The sequence below is a fragment of the Rattus rattus genome, chromosome 5 (genome assembly GCF_011064425.1).
Source record: "Rattus rattus isolate New Zealand chromosome 5, Rrattus_CSIRO_v1, whole genome shotgun sequence".
Classification (NCBI taxonomy): Eukaryota; Metazoa; Chordata; class Mammalia; order Rodentia; family Muridae; genus Rattus; species Rattus rattus.
In genome coordinates this window covers 137,772,965-137,793,239 of record NC_046158.1, presented here as the reverse complement: position 1 = coordinate 137,793,239, position 20,275 = coordinate 137,772,965, and the positions used below count along the sequence as shown (strand labels likewise).

Genomic DNA, 20,275 nt, shown 5'->3' with positions numbered 1-20,275 from the left:
CCAATGAACTTCTTGCTGCCCGCCTCCATGGTTCCCCTACCCCTCCAACCAACCCATCCTACCCCTCCAACCCCTGGACTGGACTAAACTTTTTGCATTTTTTTATTTCTGACAATCCCTCCATGTGAACATTATTGGTTTTTCTCTCTGGTTTAAAATATGTTTCTAACATGTAAAACTGTGTGCAACTCCCAAGTGCAGAATTTAAACAACTGAATTCTCTTGCTTCTAGTTTTTCTCGCCTTTCTTCTGTTTCTATAGCCATACCAACAGTAACGTGAAAAGGTGTGTTATCCCCTGTTCCTGCAGCTCCTTGTCAAACTGACAACTTAGCATTTATTTACTACGGAGTCCACCTTCTCACTGATTAACATGCCACACCTCCCAAGCACTCACTACAGTACTGAAAGGAAAGGGGCAGAGAGGGAAAAACGCCGGGACAGGGGAGGGAAAAAAAGCATAACCAAGATGACTAAACGCTCACCTCATCTCCTTAACTCTTAATAAAAAAATGGTTTACTACATCTGTTTGCTTACTTGCTTCTTTGGGGAGAGAAAGGCTACATGCACGCCATGGCATGTGTGAAGGTCAAAGGACAGCTAAAAAGACCCAGTTCTCTCCTCTCACCCTGTGGGACCTGTGGATCAAATTCAGGTCCGTGTCATCTTGGTGGCAGGCATCTTTAACCACTGAATTATCTTGCCAGATCCCCTTAGATTTTCTTCTATAAAAAGCAAAAATACAAAACCAAGACACCTCCACTTCTGAATCAGAATAGTAACAGTGACATTAGGCTTGGCTCCTCTCACCTGTCTCCACAGCATACCTAGGATCATTAGTACCTGGGTTTCACTTACCAAAACACAAAACAAAACTGTCTGGACACAAACCTAGTATCATTTGGGTGTTGTTAGGGTCCGTTTCTGTTTGCAAGGCACCTATTAGTATATTCACAAGTCTCAGCTTCAGGGACAGAAAAGTTATAGGTCTATCATAAGAAGAGCTGTCATCATTACTAAACTTTCCTTCTAGGACCACCTGGAGAAAAAAAAGAAAGAATATTTAACATTATTAATCTATAACACATGGACAGTAAGCCATGACATAAATGGGGGGGGGGAGATTGTCTTTTTTTTTTTTTTTTGGATATTTTCTTTATTTACATTTCAAATGTTATACCCTTTCCTGGTTTCCCTTCTGCAAACCCCATCTCTCATCCCCCCACCCTCTGCTTCAATGAAGGTGCTCCCCCACCTACCCACCCACTCCTTCCTGCCTCCCTACCCTGGCACTCCCCTACATTGGGGAATCAAGCCTTCCCAGGACCAAGGGCCTCTCCTCCCATTGATGACTGACAAAGCCATCCTCTGCTACATATGTGGCTGGAACCACATGTGTACTCTTTGGTTGGTGGTTTAGTCCCTGGGAGCGCTGGGGTGTCTGGTTGGTTGATATTGTATATTTTTAAATATTTGTTTATTTACTTAATGTTGAGACAGGGTCTCACTATATAGCCCTGGCAAGCCTCAAACTCACAAAGGCTCCACCTGCCTCTGCCTTCAAGTGCTGGAATTAAAGGCTTGTGTAACTATGCAGGGCTAGAAAACCACTTTTTAAAAGCTCAGCTCCATTTTGTTAAAAGTGCAGTTTTACTTAAATTAACATACAAAACCAGAATACAGAATACAAAAGAATGTTAATGATGATGCCTGGCAGGATACTGAGACAGAAGGGTTTTAAGTTTGCAACAAACTGAGCTACCTAGCAAGACCAGGCATCATGAAGGGGAGTTGGGGGGACAGTCAGGGGGAGGAGACAGAAAAAGAAGTAATTAAAGAAACATTACCTCAGATCTGACTGTGCCAAAATGATGAGGGAGGGGCAACAAAGAAAGCAGGATATTAATGGATGATCTTCTCAATTCTGTTGGATTTACATAGCTTTTGAATTTTGAGAGTTCTCTGCCAAAAAAATTAAAAAAAAAAACTATTAGCATTTTTCAACTAAAGAGTATTTTTAGCTACTTTAGCATATACTATGCTATAACCATTTTCCCACAATCCAAGCACTGTATATATGAGAACTGCTATGTTACACACTTACTGAATTAAAGCTAGAATTAGCTGAAAATCTAAGGCCTACTTTATAACAGTAGGATTTCAAGTCTGATCCATCTAGACCAAGCCAGAAAGGATTCAGTAAGCCCATGGGCATATGAGAGATGAAGGTACCCAGGGACTGAGAGTGTGTGAATGCTCTGTACTCGATTTAATGCAGCCTAGGTCCCACTGGGCTGTGAAAACATCTAGAGAGGATAAACTAGCAAACTGGAGGAAGAGCTAGACAACTGACACAGTAGTAGAGAATGACAACTTACCTGTCAGGCAAAATGGTTTCAAGAGCTGAAATAAAGTAAGGAACCACAACATCAATCCCTTTCAAGTCACAGCAGAACAAAGGAGGGGAGTTTAGAATAACGCTGGCCAAGACAGGATGGCATACATAATCATTTATCTGCAAACCTTGAATTAAAAGCATGTAAAATCTAGGAAAGCAAGAAAAAAAATTTAAACAAACTGCTGATCAAATGTTTCCAAATTATTAGCATTTTCTACACAGTTATCTGAAAAGCCCCTGTCCCCTCTGCACTCTAGTTTCCAGACTCTAAGGAACTACTAGGAGTCAGCAATTCAAATCATACAACCCATGACCACTATACCCTCTAAAAAAGTTTTAACTCTGTACATCAAATTACAGGTGCCTACAAATGAGATACCTACACCAAAACAAACGTCTGGGTATTTATCTGGTGGAATTAACTGGTAGAGTCAAATTCTAAAGTAGTAAATTGTTGTAGCATTCACAATCCTAAGAAACAGGAGTGAGTCTGTATCTTTTCCCTTCCTTCACTGCTTCTGAGTGGTTAGAGAGAAGGGAGCCCCAGGCAACTCTGCTCGTCATAGTATGAAGATCACACTAAGATTCCCTTGAGGAATCCGCCTGAACATGTCTTCCTTTCCTACACCCTCCAACTATAACCATGTCACTAAGCATCCGGCAGCCTGGCTACTCAAGAGCAAGCACACTGCTCCACTCTCAGCACAGGACATTTCTTCCTTCTTTGCAAATCTCCTCACTCACTAGTGCCTAGTCAACTCATTTCAATCATCTTCCGTATCCAGAACTTAATTAAACGGGCATGTAATACGCAGTTCTCAATAAATAGCCCACATGTCCTTGAAATGCAAGACTGAAACTTAAATACATCATTTGTCCTCTCACAAAACTGTGAGCTTGTCACATGACCCCTCCCCCAGTCTTCTGAACTAGATAGAAAGCTCACGTCCATAACCTTTTCCCTTCCAACTGCTGATACAATTTGAAATAACTCGCCAGCCCGAGGTCTCCCTCAGAGACCTTCTCTCACAGCTATGTGTAGCTAGAGGGGAGGCAGACATCTAGTTAATCAGATCTTCTTTCCCAAGACTCTCACATTTCAGAGATGCTAACTTACCCCACTGGACTTCTAGACAAAGGCTATGACAATTAGGAGCTTAGAAGCACTGCAGTATAAGGAAAATGATCTGCAGAGAAGAATGAAGCAGTTCTTGGAGACAGAGGCCCAGGAAGCACGAGAGTTGTTCTGGTCCGTGAACACTTTCCAGTTCCTGATTCCTACTTTTTATGCCTTACTGTATTGCTTGACCTTAAACTTAAGTATCACTAGCAACTCATCATTTATTCACTTTGACTTAAACCAGATTTAAAGATAAGAGCCTATGGTTAGAACTGTTCTGACTCGTATATACCATGTTTTCCTGTGACTTGCGTTTCAGACTTGGTTCCCTCTTTCCAAAACACCTAGCAATATAGGTATCTCAGTGTTCTACTCGATTGTAACCCCACCTCAGCAACCACGCAAGCAAGCAGTGAAGAGGAGCAAAGCAGAACCAAGAATTATAAATTTCCAAAGCATAACACATCTGAAATGTCATGGTAAGAGCAGAGTGAAGAGACAAATAGGAGAGCTAAGTGCTACAAGGCAGGAGTTGAATAATCAACCCATGATGAAAGAGGAGAGGCAAACAATGCCTAGGTTGTGGTCTGAGCAGCCTAGTCTGGTCTGTGGATGGCAGAGGCAATTACAGATGGTGGAAGCCAGAGGTTTGGAAGATACTCCTACCCAACCTTCCAACACTACCTACCCATCTTTCTAAATCCAGTATACACATCTAATAATATGCCACAACTCTTTCCCGAACCCTGTAGGCTAAGTACGGGCTGCTGTTCCCTTCAAACATTCAAAACTATCATGTCTCTCTCCTGCCAACTTTTGCTTCCTATTGAACCACTGTGATTTTGGTGAATCTATTCACCACAGTCATTAAACTCCTTGGAGTAAAATTCACAGCTGACTTATTTCTGGACTGCACACAGAACCTAACATTGTCTCAAAAATCTATTAACGAATTATTGTGGTACTTCCAAATCTCTCCAGAATTTACAAATGATAGAATAACAATAGCTCTAGAATAGAACCTTAAGTCTTTACCAGATCTGATGAGGCAGGTAAAAGAATTCAAGCAGATTTCAATTACATACAGACACTGGCAAGCATTTCAGACCAACAGTGGCTTATTGATTTAGCTTACCAAGCCATGCCACAATAGTATTTCACCATCAAATGATATAAATGCAAAAATTAACAACAAAATTCTAAAACCTGGATAAATAAGCTGGCAGAATCTCTTCTCCAGTCTTCTTGCTACAAAAAATTCTACATAATGTCCCACAAGCCTCAGCTCTTCCTGCTTCATAGTTATCAGGAAATTCACTTGCATCAAACACAGGATTGGAAACCATGGTGTCTGTTGACATTTGGGAACCCTTCCGTCGAAACTCCATGCTAGCTTGTGTTGCAATGGCTGGGGAGAAAAAAGGAGCATTTTATTACTTTTATCAAAGTGCCAAATAGGCTCATGGGACCCTGGACACAAAGATCAAATACTGGTGTCATTACATAACTACTTCAATAGAATCCAGTAATGCTTTTGTTTAGCAACTATATCGTAATTTATTTTTAAAGGGCTCTCTGATATCTTCTTTGAAATAGATAGCAATTAATTTACAATAACATCGTCAACAGATTCTACAAAAATTATTTTCTTCATTGAATCTCTGGTCAGAGGACTATAATTGTATACATCTGCATACAGATATATACAGAATTTGCCTTTTCTATTATTTATTTTCTGTTTTTTTTTCCTCCTTCTAGAGAATGATGCTTATCCATGAAGAAAAGTAGCAATCAAAATTTATACAATTAACCCAAATGGACAAAGTAATTAAGGGGGCAAGTGCATGCCAGTCTGAGTACTTTATGACATGACAAGGTAGGATAAGAACTGAGTAAGGAAGGCAAAGAGGGCACTCCCACAACCCACCCAGCTCCAAAACACACACCAAAGAGCTGCCCGACCAAGCAAATGAGAATGAATTTTAACAACCACAGACAGCAGCAAACTTGAGGTTGATAAATCAGAAAATTGGGTTGATAAGGAGGATTATCATGGTCATTCGCTGTCAACAAAACAGAAGCCCTTCGAAAGTTGCTTTTAACAAAAGATTTCATAGCACACAGATCACTCTGAAATCTTTTATTACTCTACATAAAATATTTAAATTGTATTGTAATGATAGGAGGCTTAATAGATGCAGAGTCAAGCATAAATCTTTATGCAACTTCCCATGAGCCATTTTAGTCCTGAATAAGCTATCCAGCAGTAATACATTTGGAAAACACTCCATGCAGAATGCATACAAATCAAACACTAAATCTGTATTAAAATAAGCTTAAAGCTAAAAAAAAAAAAAAAAAATTAAAAAAAAAAAAAAGCCAAAACACAGTTAGTGCAAAGTCCTGGAATTCATGACATGACCAGACTAGTATACAGAAATAATGGGATTGATTCAGGCAGATTAATTTGCTTTTGCCAACAATCTTCCCCATTCAAAACACAGAAAAAATAGTTTTCTTCCCAAGTGCAAAAACTACAATAGACAATGACAATCAAAAATTTTAATGGAATTATGGAAAAAAAATAAAAACATGACTGCAATTAAGGAGAAGCTTCTGGTTCCTACTTACAAGATTTATAAGAAAGAAGAATTTGGATAAAAGATGCTGCAAGATAATAGAAATAAATGGAAACAAATCAAAGGACAGCAGTAATTATAAAATACTTTAAAGATGGTGAAATTTACAATAAATTAAGAAGCTTTTTAGCTTTTTCAAAGTTAGATTTAAAGCTTTACGATACCACAAGCTAATTCAAAAACATAGGAAATTGTGCATTCAGGTCCGAAATTATGATTTTTGTATCATGCAAAACAATGAACAAAGAAAATTACACAGCTACAAAGAATTGAGGTTTTGAACTGGCCATAACGTGCATTAAGGTTTTTAGTTTATTAACCCTTCCCAGCTCAATGTCACTTTTACAAAGCACAGAGGCAAACTGAAAGCTAACAATTCAAAGGAGCAAATAGTTGAGTTAAAGGTGAACCGCATGGCAGAATCCCTTGATGGCAGCCAGTACTTAGAAAACGTGTGACATCCCAGCCCTGCGCCTCCCATCCAAGACTTCAGGACAGGCACCCGAGAGCACTCTAAGTCCACTTTAACTATGTGGACACCTCGAATCTCCTGGGTAATGTAACAGCCTTTAGCATCTCTGGACACAGCCAGGAGGAGCATCTCTCATCTCGGAAGCAAGCAGAAGGGTAAGAATGAAGGAAGTGCTGTGCTGCTCATTTGTCACTGGAACTCTGCTTGTTTTCTAGTGCAGTGAGCCAAGCTGTTACAAACTCTCCAGAGAGAAAGCTCTAGATTCTCATTATACAAGCCTTCCACAAAGCAGCAGACTAAGCCATGCTAGATTCAAAGATGTCAAGGCCAACAGCCTCTCAACAGTTAGTTTATGTTGCAAGAAGTATACCTTATCAAAATAAATAAATAAATGGCTGACTGACTCTGGACAAAAGCATATAAATTAATAAACATGGTTCAAAAAACTCAAATATATGGCACATAACATAATGAAAATATACCCATGAATGGTTTTTAAAATCTTCACTTACTCAAGCTCATGTATAAAACTATAATGAGGAAATGGTAAAATATAAAGTGATTGAATTTGAACAAACTAAAGCAAGCAAAAGAATTTCTAACTCACTCATGCAGCCTCATATCCCATAACATCTTCATACTTAAAAATCTTTTCTAAGTCATTTAAAAGATTCATAAGAACATCCAAAATAATTACACTTATAAACTATTCATAGGCATACACCCAGGTGTAAATGAGCTTCTGAGAAAAAAAAAGAATTCCTTATGAACATTGTTGACTTTATCTCTGGATTCAACACTCTTCCTGGAAAATAAAACTATCAGAAAGTAATACTATCAGACATCTTTTTACCTCAGTCTGTCTCCAGTACCTGTAGAATAGTACTTTTCAGAAAACAACCAATACACTCATTAATACAAAAACATGATACCTGGCACATACTAACAGCAACTCAATAAATGCCAGCCATTATTATCATTCAACTGCGCAGGACAGATGATAACCAATCAAAACATCCTGCACTACCTCACCATCCATCTGGCACAAGCATCAAGCATACTGGTAAGATGACAAATCCAATTTCATTTAGACAGTTTCATTCTATAGTAAACTCTAATAAAGATACTGGGATTGGCTTGTTAATGTTTTACAAGTCTTACGGAGCTACAAGGCAGATCATATTTTCTCTAAACTAAAACCTGAAATGTTAAAGTCTACCACGAAGCAAGCAGAATATTCCTGATATTCACATGTACCGATGATTAAATGGCTGCAAAAAACCTAAGAAAACATTTCAATGAGTAAATTTTCACTCAAAATCATTAATTATTCATATATCTATTATCATCCTGGCTGACATAAAGAGAATTTCCAGGTCACCTACAAAACAGAATTTGATTCAACAGAAAGTGGCTAACCTGAAGTGTCCCTAATAACACCAGACAAAGGGCCAAGCTTCATAAAATACACATTGAAAGGATAGATAAGAAATCTTAACACAATTCTACTAGTTCAGCTGGAAGGGGTTAAGCACAACATATTGCTTGGTTAGAAACAGGGTGCTTTTCAAGATCTGTATTAATCTTGCAGGTAGGAAAGATTAAAAAGAAAGAAGCAGAAAAGGGGTAATGAGTACATGTTCCTGGGCATATTTACCAGTCATGCTGCTGTCTCTGTTTATTCCATTATGGAGTTTACAATGAACAAATGCTGCGTCAAATAACCACGATCCAAAGAGATTCAAGATGCTGTTAACCTTTGGTCTTCGAGGGGCAGGCAGAGGCCTGGGTTCTGAACTAGTCTGATTTGGACTTGACAGAGGAGAAGTGGAGGATGCCTGGTGCTGGACTTTAGAGGTGTGAGCAGTAGTAACCTACCAGAAAAATACAAGTGTCAACAGACATGAAAAGTTAGAGAAAGTTAAGGTTGTAAGATTTTAAAAGTTAACCCCCATAAAACAAACAACAATGCTGAGTGCTCTTACTGTACTTGTCTTCATTGTGGCCTTGTTCACAGTAACAGCCCGGTGCCTCCGGTTATGTGGTGGTGTGGTGTTCACAGCAGCACTCTGGGGCATACTTAATCTATTCACGGGTGTTGGGGGAGCACTGTCTGATCGAGGTCGAGAAATGCCTTTAAAAAAACAAAAGTTTTGTTTAAGAAAAACAAACCTGCCCCATGATCCACTTAGCCTTTCTTCCTAAGTAACAGAACCTATTTCAGTTGGATAGGAAGCCAGAAGAAATGTCTGTTTTCAAGCTTCCCTTGTAACAAGGTGTGACCATGTTCTAAGCTTAGAGAAGTAGACTACAACTGGATACACCTCCCAAGAAACCTTACAAAAGACAAGCAGGCTTCCCAGTCCTTCCTGACTCCTGGACAAAGCTGCTAGAAACCTATATATGTATAAGGCAGTGCAAAACAAAATGGACAGCCACAGAAGGGTCTTGATCCCTGACAGGAAATTACTGGAGTAGCCAACTGTCTGGCCTGTGAAAACAAATGATTAACCATGAAGAACTCAAGACAGTTGTGTGGCAGCAATCTAATCAGAACAAATCTATTAACTTGTTTTCCTATTTTTTAAAATTTTAATAAACTTTATCATTTAAAAACTGGCAAATAAACACACTATGACAACACACACCATGGGGTGGTGGTGGCCCACGCTTTTAATCCTAGCACTCAGGAGGCAGAGGCAGGCAGATCTCTGTGAGTTAAAGGTCAGCCTGGTCTACAGAGTGAGTTCCAGGACAGCCAGGGCTACATAGAGAAACTTAAACAACAAAAACAAAACAAAACAAGCAAAACCTAAGAATTACCCAGAAACTAAAGTCTGTACATTTCAATGACCATTCAGTCTCTCACTCTATTTTTCATTTTCACTATCAAATATATTTTTATGTACTTATCCACCATCCAAAAAACAAATCTGTGACAGAGGAAAAACATACAATTGTGTGATACATTTAACACATATACATAACAATTATTTTAGAAAATAACAGCTATTAAATATCACTCTTCTTTAAGAGATTAAAAATATTTTGACTTTTCATGTACATTACATATGAAAAACTAAAAAGGTACAGTTTACCAATGATATCCATGAAAACAGTTGCTAGAGCAATTTAAACTAATTTCATGGGTAACTTTTGGAATGAGTTTTACAATTTGCAATCTGTTTCACAAATTATGTGTAAAATGTCTCCATCTATCTACTAGGTTACTGCCTTTTTCCTGGTATTTTTGTTTGATTTACAGAAAGACAGTAACATTCTAGCTATCACTATTTGCTGAAAATGATTTTCCATAGGCTACCAAGTTTGTTCCTTTCTCTGGGCTTCCCTATGAGGCTCCAGCATTAAACTATAGACTATCTACCCACAGCTCTTCAAACATCTAAGAAACATACACAAAATTCACCTAAGAATGCATCCACCAAACAGCTGATTCCACGCATGGCACGGAAGAATATCTGAGGCAGATGTTTAAGGCAGGGATACTGGCTGAGCTCCTGTGGCATCCCGCTCACATTCAAGAACTGTTCCTGAAACTTGGGGGTTGAGCTTATAACGGCTGGGTTACTCAAATCCACAGGATTACTATTGAAAAGGAAAAAGAATTGATTATACACTTAGAGATGTCTATAGCAATACAAAATGCATGCAATGCAATTTAAGGATTAGGACTATCCCTGATGATAGCACACACCTTCCTTCAGTCCCATCTTTCAATGGGCAGAGGCAGGCAGATCCCTCTGACTTTCAGGCCAGTCTGGTCTCCACAGTGAGTTAATTCCAGACAACTGAGAGTATCTAGAGAGACACTGTCTCAAAAACAAACAAACAAACAAACAAACAAACAAAGCAACAACGAAAAAGAATAGGATTGCTTGTGCCTGTGTCTTTAATGTGGAGGAGAATGACTTTATTTGATAAACTAGGGACTCAAACATGGATGTTTCTCTATAGGCCTGCATGTTTATTTGTTCATTTGCTTTTTTAGTAATGGTTTGATTAATTCTTTTGAGAATTTAATACTATGTTTTTGTTTGTGTTTGTTGAGACAGGGTCTCATCATGTAGCCCAGGCTAGTCTGGAACTGGCTATGCAGACCATGCTGGCCTAGAACTCATAGATATCCAATTCTGCCTGCCTCCTAGACTCTGCCTCCCCTGCCTCCTCTTCCCTAGTGCTGGGTTTAAAGGTGGGAGCCATCACACCCAGACTGCTCTTCTTCTCTTCTTTGAAAAACAAAACAAAGAAAACAAAAAACAAAAAAACAAAGACAAAGACAAAAAAACCTACTTTCCTCATAGAATGAGAATCAAGCTAGACTAAAATTTTAATTTTTTAAGAATATTTTCACCCAGCATCATGGCTTATGCCTTTAATCCCAGTTCTCAGGAGGAAGAGACAGGCAAATCTCAATGAGTTCAGGTCTACAAAGCTGTTACACAGAGAAACCCAGTCCCACCCCACCCCCAATAAAAGGAGGAGGAGGAAAAGAATAAAAAAATTATTTTTAATGTTCAGAACCAAATAATAGAAAAATAAAGTTAACAAGAGTTTCACGAAGAAAATTTTAATATAAACATTTATCTATGTACAGACTTACCAACAAGTACAAGGACAACATTTGAGACTAGCATTAGTCAAAAAAAAAAAAAAAAATCAATGGGAGCCTTGTTGTTTTCCAGGAAAAAAGATGAAGCTACCATACTAGACCAGATTCTGTTTATATTACACATCACATTCAGCTCTCTTCCCAGGAAATTTGCCAATGGACAGAGTTGCCCCTTCTGAGTAATCCTCATAGCCCTGCTTCTGACCCACCCACAGCTCACTTAAATAAAAACATAAAATTTATCCAAAAAGAATCCATCCAAATGTCTGTGAGAAAATCCATAACCATTTTAGCCTAATTAACAAAAATAATTTGGCCTAATATATCTCTTTTGAGGGAAAGCCCCAGTAACTTAAAAGAGCCAATGTTGTTCACAGCTGTTCATGCCACTAAATCACACAGTCCTGAAAGTCCTGAAAGGAAATAAGAAACAGGAAACAGTCTACCAGAGAGATAGTATGTATGTACAAGAGAAGGAAGGAGCTGAGCTAGGGAAGGTCAAGTATTCTTGGTTCAACAACAATTCAAGGCTTGATCTTTCCCAACTGCTTCTTAAAGTTTAATGAGGGTTCTCCATGGATTCACTGTAACCTCCCTCACACTGGTGGCAATAGTGTGTGTGTGGGGAGGTGGGAGGCAGGGGTGTGTGTGTGTGTGGGTCTTGGTCTGCGCGCACACACACACACAGAGCATACACACACACACACACACACACACACACAGCACACACACACACACACACACACACACACACACAGCACACACACACACACAGAGCACACACACAGAGCACACATTTGCTTACTCAGGTTTCTAGTATCTATAATTTAACAAACTCTAACACCATTATTATCCCAAGAACAAAGATTAAAGCCTAAGAGATTAATTAGGAATGAAGAAATGAGAAAACATTAGGCAACAATATTTTAATTAAAAAAAAATTGTAAACAAAAGTCTTACACTGAAGTTACAGACTAGCATGAAACTTATTACATAGCCCATATTGGGCTTAAACTTGTGATCTTCCCGCCTCATATAAGAATATAGGAAAACAAAGATTCCCACTATCTTAGCAATACTTACAAATAATGATATAAGAAATATGCAAATTTTGTGGAAAAAACATTTGTTAGCTATGTAAGACTCTTAAAAGAGGGACTTTGGGGTAACTGAGCACAATGGCTCAATTCCAGTACTAAGGAAACTAAGACAGTAGTAGGTTCAAGGCTAGTCTGAGCTACATGGCAAAGCTTTGTCTCAAATAATAAACCATTAAAGGAGGAGAGTATGTCTAAGTGGTAAACTACATGCTTAAATTCAAATGCACTTCCTAGCACCAAATAAAATGTCTAAATGGGGCTGGGGATTTAGCTCATGGGTAGAGCGCTTACCTAGAAGCGCAAGGCCCTGGGTTCGATCCCCAGCTCCGAAAAAAAAAAAAAAAAAAAAAAAAAAAAATGTCTAAATGGAGCTGGAGAGATAACTAAGTGGTTAAGAGTGCACCCTGCTCTTCCAGAATACTCGAGGTTGGTTCCCAACATCCACATCCAGTGACTCACAACCTCCTTTAATTCCAATCTCGTGGATATGATGCTCTCTTTTGCCACTTAAGGGCACCCAAATGCACAGCATCCACTCGCACGCAGAGATACACATACACATACATAAAAATAATTCTTTTTAATTTTAAAAGTAGATCCTAAGAACCATTTCTTATATTTGGTAGGGGTTCCTTTTCTAAAAATTTCATTTTATTGAGCCAATGAAATGGCTAGTAGACTGATGACAGAGAAAGGAGCTCAAATCCCCAAAGAATATGACAAAGTCCTGGGAGAGATTACATCATCAAAGATGCAGTAACAAGCAAGAAAACAAGTTCCTAGAAAGGGTGGCCAAACCAGCTGAGGACAACTGGAGCATCCTGGAACGGAGAGAACAGGAGGTGCACGATGCAGACGCACATGCTGTTCAAATTCAGCTCCTTCCAGTGGACTGTGCTTAGCACACATGCTGCATTCCAGCAGAAACACAGTATGGTGCTTGCCATGAATAAAATGACAATACCTTAGCATGTGTAAAAATCGAAACCATGTTTGTGCAATACACTCATTGTCCATTTCTGGAGGGATCAGGTTGGCATCTTCATCGGGAACTTTAAATGGAGGAAATGAAGGACCGTATGTAAAGCGGAGCAATCTGGAAAGTAAAAACCACACACCACTAAGTCCGCTTCTTTCTTTCAGGTTCTGTCTTCTCTTTTGATGGTACTGAGGACTGCACCTAGGCCTCACACATTCAAGCAAATGAGATATATCCCAGTCCACTTTAACTTTTATTTTGAAAAGAGATCTAAGTTGCAGAGGCTGGCTATGAACTTCTGTTTCTCCTGACTAATAAAGATTAGTCTTTACCACCAGGTCTACCTACCAAGTCCATTATTAACAAATTAAACATACATTCAAACGTTATTTAAGAAAATAGATTACACATGCTTTAACGGAAAAGTAACTTTCATTCTCCTGCTCTAATTATCATCTCTAAGGCATACCACCTCAGTCTTTTTACTGAGGCCTAGTCCTAGAAGCTTGCAGCTTCTGAACAATCTTATCTAGGTCTAGAATGTTTTCGGCCTCCAAGACTTACTACTGAATAAGGTCACTCCTTCTTGAACTCTGGATGGTCAACTCAGTTGTTTTGGCTCAAAAGTCACCTGCAGTCTGGACTGTTTCTGTGGATTGAAGTCTATATGCAGATGAGGGCAGGCGCAAGATAAGGCAAGGCCTGTGATTGGGCAGTGACAAAGTAAGGCAGGCACAGAGTTTTGGAGAGGGGAGAGAGGGGAAGAGAGTGAGAGAGGGGAAGACAGAGAGGGGAACTGAGAGGGAGGAAGAGAGAGAGGGGAAAAGAGAGAAAGAGAAAGAGAAAGAGAGAGACAGAGAGAGAGAGAGAGAGAGAGAGAAGAAGGAGGAAGAGGAGGAGGAAGAGGAGGAGGAGAGGAGGAAGAAGAGGGAGAGGAGGAAGAGGAAGAGGAGGAAAAGGAGGAAGAGGAGGAGAATGAGGAGGAAGAGGAGGAGGAAGAGGGGAAGAAGAGAAGATGGAGGAGGATGACCCCACCCTAATCCTATAAGAGGTATAAATAGCTTATAAGGGAAGGATTATTATAGGATTATTTGTCTTTTCTAGGTAGGCAGTTTATATCAATATCAATTGGCTCTGAGTTTATTGTGTGGACATTTTGTGGAGTGAGAATTTACTGATATAAATATGATTGATAAATTACAAGCTTCTAGAGTTTTGTTTTTTCCAACATACTGGGAATTATGACTATGGGGCTGGTGTGGAAGCAACCTCCCAAGGGAACTTAGCAAGTCTGATGGAGATGATTTGAGAGCTCTGGGCCAGAGGTTCTGCTGAGTCTGGCTGGCCGAATGAGACTGCTGGGGCCATGTGGCCTGCTGGTGCCAGCGCTAGCATGAGATGGTGCTCCATACCATTTTTTAATTATTTACTATTACATGGTTCAATCTGGCTTCTCTCAGTTTCTCACTGAATCATTCTACTTGTCATCATCCTATCTTTGGCAATATATTCTAATCTGGCTCATTCGCACTCTCTGGCTTGTTCTGTCTTCACCTGTGACTAGCTTGTTCTCTCTCTGCTACCTGCCTCTAAACAACTGTCCCTGTAAAACTGTCTCCTCTCTCCACGCTGCTCTCTCTTAAGTAGCCTCTCTTTTTTCTCTATTCTCACGAGAACTGGACATATCCTAGTCTGTCAAATCTTTCACTGATTCATCACTTTGTCTGCCACACAATTAAACATCACTTGCAAACACGGGTGCTTCTTTCTACACACTAACTACTTTCACTATTTGGACTAAAGGCGCATACTAAGGACATGTCTGTATTCCAGTCAGAGGAATTAAAGGTGTGTGCTAAAGCTGAGCCACACCACAACTAGTAACAGGTTTTTATTTTTGGTTTTTTTTTTGTTTTGTTTTGTTTTTTTAAAGATTTATTTCTTATTTATTTTTAATATATTTGAGTACACTGTCGCTGTCTTCAGACACACCAGAAGAGGGCATCAGATCCCATTACAGATGGTTGTGAGCCACCATGTGGTTGCTGGGATTTGAACACAGGACCTCTGGAAGAGCAGGCAGTGCTCTTAACCACGGAGCCATCTCTCCAGCCCTAGTAACAGGTTTTTCCAGTAAACAACACAGTCTCAGAGTTCACAGTGTGATCAAACATCCTGCAACACCTTACCTAAGTAAAAAAGTATAATTTATTTATAACAACTTTACATGAAGTTCAGAATCTAGTATATATATTTACAATATAGTACATTTTTATGATGTACCATAAAAGCTAACTGAATTCAACAACTTATTTACCTAACAGTAATATTCTATACGTATTGAGACTTTTCAAAGCCATTTGACTCAATTACTTTGTATCTAGGGATCTTATTTTAATAAAACAATCATAATATATATAAAACTGTAGAAAGTTTTTCTAAAGTATATTTTATCAAAATAAAAATTATTAAATTATTTAAGACTATAAAGTTACTAAGATGCAACCTCAAGAATTATTTACAAATTAATACATGAATTGAACATCAAACAAAAAACACAGGTAAATAATACTATCCCAAACTTGTACCTCTACCATGAGCCATCTCCCTGACTTTGCTTCTTTTAAACTGGCACAGCCCATAAAGAACAATAATGATGGATCCAGACTTTTCAAATATATTCCATGAAGCCCATAAAAACAGAACCAGACTAGAGGTGCCCCTGTCAGATGGATGAGGAAGTCAATGACTTACCTGGAGGTAAGTGCACAGATGACCTTGCTCCACTGCTCCACCACTGCAGGGTGGTGCCTCCAGTTAGCCACCATCTCCTTGGCTGTCTTCCAGTAAGGAGGTGTTGGGAAGCACCGGGTACAAGCTAGTAACCAAACTTCAAAGAGAACACCAATCAGCTTCTCCGCTAGACTCTCAGCAATGCCACCTAGGCAATGAAAAGAATTAACTTTGGCATACTTATTGAACCATGGAGAACATCAAGAATCACTTTTGGAAAATTTTCAAATTGCCCTGCTCAGTTTTAGTACAGATCTAGTACAGGTTCTAGCTAGGGACAACCAGGAAGAAAGAAAAAGATGGAAGCCAACAATGAGTGACCACTATAAATCAACTTCTGTGCCAAGAAGCTCATACATGATCTCACATAATCCTCATTTATTTCTGCAGGACAGGTATTCATAAATACCTATTAGGTTTTTGTTTAAAGACACAGTCCTGCCATGTAACTCAAGTTAACCTGGAACTAAGTTGTAAAGGGTAACCCTGAACTTCCAATGTCAGTATGTTTCCACTCTACTTAGCTAATAAAAAAGAACTCAGAACAAATACCCAGGTCTTCCTGACTCCGAAGTCTGCCACAAAAATGCTCCAGGTGCTTAAAGCTGCCCTTCAGTGGAGAAAGACTTAGAGAAAGCTAAGAACTAGTACCAGGTAAGGCCCCAAACCTTAAACAGAAGGCAAAGTTATCCTTCTAGTCAAAGTACTGGTCTGGTCTGGTCTGGTCTGGTGTAGTCAAAACCAGAAGGGGCAGTGAACATGCACAGCTCAAGAAAATAGAGTTGGGACTAGAAGGGAAAGTAATTGAAATGTGCACATCAAATAAGCAAAATCAAAGGTCCAATAATAAAGAGCCTTGGGGTGGGGATGGGGGGTTGCCAGATTCAGACTGCTGAGGTCAGTCACGAGCATGGGGAACCAATAACAGAGAGCCAATGTGTCAAGTGCTTTGACTGTGCAAGCTATTGTCAGCACCAGACTGTATTCCTATCACAGGTCCTTTCCCACATTACAATTCCATGATTCCTTCCAGGCATTTCCTTGGGCATTGCATCTATCTGACAACACAAGCATGCTAGAATACACAGAAAATAAGAACAAACCCCGGGACTCAACTATCAACTTATACTTCATGTATACTCTGCTTTAATGTACAAAGCTGGGCTGAAATACACTGTAAAACTGTACAAAGATATAGGCTCTTTATGGGCTACTAATGAATGTCATACTTCCAAATCAAACACCGTAAGACTTTGGAGGTTTTATTTGCCAAACAAGATGTTTTCTGGGCTGGAGGTGGAGCCCAGTCTCGGTTAAGTGTTTGCCTACCAAGGGCAAGGCCCTGGGTTGTTTCCAAGAACAAGATATCATCACTATCCAGTTTTTAGAGACTCTACTTTGACAACAACTTTGCCATTCAGAACACTATCCATAGACTCTAATTTAGCATTTGCTGCTTCCTAGACAGGTTCTATACCACTGCACAAAACAAACAATTTGTTCCTATCCTTCTCCAACATGCTTAATTACAAGTTCTTCTCTGTAGGGACAATCTCTTATGCACTGTGCAGAAGCATCACCTATCAATAAAAAGCTAATGAGCGGAGGATTAGAAGGTGAGACAACCAGAGAGAGAGAGAGAGAAAGAGAGAGAGAGAGAGAAACTCTGAGATAGTCAGGCGAGGGAGATTTATCACCCAGACTCTGAGCATGAAACTGGGGGAAGGTAACGAGTCTTGTAACAGATAGAGACTAATATAAATGGTTTAATAGGTTATAAGCTAGTTGGGGAACAAGCCAAAGCTTATGGCCTAAAGATTAAGTCATAAATAAATAAGCCTCCAAGTACTTACTTGGGAAGTGGGGCATGGGTGGAAAAGCTCACAGTTAACTTTTCTACATTAGCAAAAATAATCACCAGAGGTAAAATAACTTAAGACACACGAACATACATACATACACAACCCCCAACCTCTTTTTAAGGCAGTCTTACTATGTCACCCTAGCTGGCCTGGAACTCACTCTGTAGACAGGCAGGTCTTGAACCTCCTGAGCTCTGATATTAAAGGGCAGCGCCACTGCCCCCAACCCCCCATACTGTATCTTTCCAGCCTAAAAATTGCTAACTTTGGTTTGTTCAACATTCTTAGTGAACTTTAAATTTCCAGAGTCTATCATTCACTAAATTTAAATGTAAACTGTACTTGGAGATCAGAAGTATATGGGTAAAATTCATCAACAAACCTTGAACAGTTGGTGGGGCCAGAAGTATGTCATTAATTTGTAGAAGGAACAACAGTAAGACTTCCCAGGTTTCTCGAGCCATGATGGATGACTCACGGGCCAGTTTCTGAATGGCTCTCAGAACTTGTAAGCACAGTCGGATTTGACTGGAGCCCTGTTCCTGTCTGAAGAAGACAGACAGATATCACTGACAGGCCTGGAAGAGAGACAGCAACAGCCAAAGAACAGGAAACTTACTGAAGCAGAACAGTGGTCCAGTGACACTGCCTAAGCACCAGTGGACAGCAAAACCCACTTTACAGCTAATTTCCCCCACTACTTAGTTCAGCACCCTGAGATCTCCATCCACCTCTTCTGTGAGGAAACAGAAGAACTAGAATGCAGACTTCACTTCTGGATTTCCTTTCTGAAATGTGTGTCCCACATATAACAGCAGATATTCAACTAGTTCCCGATACATGAGTACATGCCTAGTTACGTCTGCTCTTCACCCTGGAGCAGAAAAGGCCCTTATATTCTTTTTCAATTTTCTGAAACATACATTCACAAGAATTCAAGGGTTTACAGTATTCACAGTCACCCCAAAGGTAACCTCTGTTTAGAGGCCCAATGGTGAATACAAACTTGGAAGAGCATGTCAACATTTCCTCAGAGAGGAGTACCTGCTACTACTGCTCTAATAAAAACACAGGCATTCCAAAGGGCTCCAAGGACTCCTCAAACAACAGTTGCAAAATTCTCTTTAGACATGTTTGCTCCTTAAGAGAAGACTACTCAATAAAATAGGAGTAGAAGAAAAAGCCAGAGATCCAGGACCTAGCCCTTGTCTCTCTTTCCAAGATGCACAACCTGAGAATTTAAAGGACAGTTTTAACGACTAGTCAGATGGCCTCCAGATTTCCCATGAGAAACCGAACACAATACTGATAGAAAATATAAAGACAAATTTCTATAAATTGTGACTTGACATGAAAAGCTGGAGAATTTTAAGTAATATCAGCAAATCATCTACTCCTAGAATGCCCACTCCTCAAACCTGGGTCATGACCCAGAAAGCTGGACCTTACCCTAAAGTTACAGACAAATCACACAACCAACTAAATGTTCCCTCAAGAAGTCAGAACTGGGCCAGAGAAATGGCTTAATAGATTAGATCATTCACTGTACAAACATGTAAGGCCTAAGTTCAAATCCCTAGCACTCACATGAAAAGCTGGGCATGGCTGTGTGTACCTGTAGCCCAGCATCATAGGGTAGAGCTGGGTGGTCCTAAAAGCTCAACTGCCAGGCAGCTTAGCTGAAATGGCAAGCTTCTGGTTCAGCAAAAAGCCCTGTCTCAAGGGAGTGAAGCAGAAAGCAATAGAGGAAGACACCCAATTTCCTCCTATGACCTCTGCATGTGGGCACATTTACATGTGTACATGGATCAGGACGACATACACAGGGAGGGGGGGTGTCCATCCTGCATCCATCTAGAGCTGAAGCCCATCCATAAAATGCCACACAGCTCAAGCATGTGCCTGTTCTGCCTTACTCGAGGAAGAGCAAAGAAAAAAGAACTGTATATATATGAAATCAGCTGGAGCTGACATTCTTCTGAGGTGGCTATTACAGTGCATGCTCCCCACAGTGGCAACTCTTTCCAGGTATCCTCTGGTTCCTTAGCCTCACTCAAAAAGCCTAAATTCAAGAATGGAATTCAAGTTTCTAAAACTAGAAGAAATAGGGTAGTCTTTATATAAAAAGTAAATGAGATTTTCTTCCGTCTCAAAAGTGACTGTAGTTTTCAGAAACACCTTAGAATGGGCACTAGTGAACCTGTGAGAACTTGACTAGCACCTGCCTTAGTAACACTCTATTTGTTCGTTTATTTGTTTGTTTAATTTTTATGTTGGCATCC

At 39.7% G+C, this 20,275-nt stretch overlaps 1 protein-coding gene across 9 annotated transcripts in view; it reads right to left on the bottom strand.

Annotated features, from left to right (window-relative positions):
• Window positions 1–20,275, bottom strand: part of Ralgapb (Ral GTPase activating protein non-catalytic subunit beta) — an 89,739-nt gene that overhangs the window by 50,999 nt on the left and 18,465 nt on the right. For 5 of the 9 annotated variants that reach the window (XM_032904647.1, XM_032904649.1, XM_032904646.1 and 2 more), the window contains exons 4-14: window positions 18,376–18,539; window positions 16,093–16,279; window positions 13,324–13,455; window positions 10,057–10,235; window positions 8,615–8,763; window positions 8,287–8,503; window positions 6,150–6,185; window positions 4,725–4,926; window positions 2,379–2,546; window positions 1,848–1,962; window positions 892–1,039 (exon numbers count right to left, since the gene is read on the bottom strand). In XM_032904647.1, the coding sequence (XP_032760538.1) occupies window positions 892–1,039; window positions 1,848–1,962; window positions 2,379–2,546; window positions 4,725–4,926; window positions 6,150–6,185; window positions 8,287–8,503; window positions 8,615–8,763; window positions 10,057–10,235; window positions 13,324–13,455; window positions 16,093–16,279; window positions 18,376–18,539 (1,697 nt within the window). Of the gene's footprint in view, window positions 1–891; window positions 1,040–1,847; window positions 1,963–2,378; window positions 2,547–4,724; window positions 4,927–6,149; window positions 6,186–8,286; window positions 8,504–8,614; window positions 8,764–10,056; window positions 10,236–13,323; window positions 13,456–16,092; window positions 16,280–18,375; window positions 18,572–20,275 lie in introns of all 9 variants that reach the window. The other 4 variants (XM_032904650.1, XM_032904652.1, XM_032904653.1 and 1 more) reach the window with 2 other exon arrangements.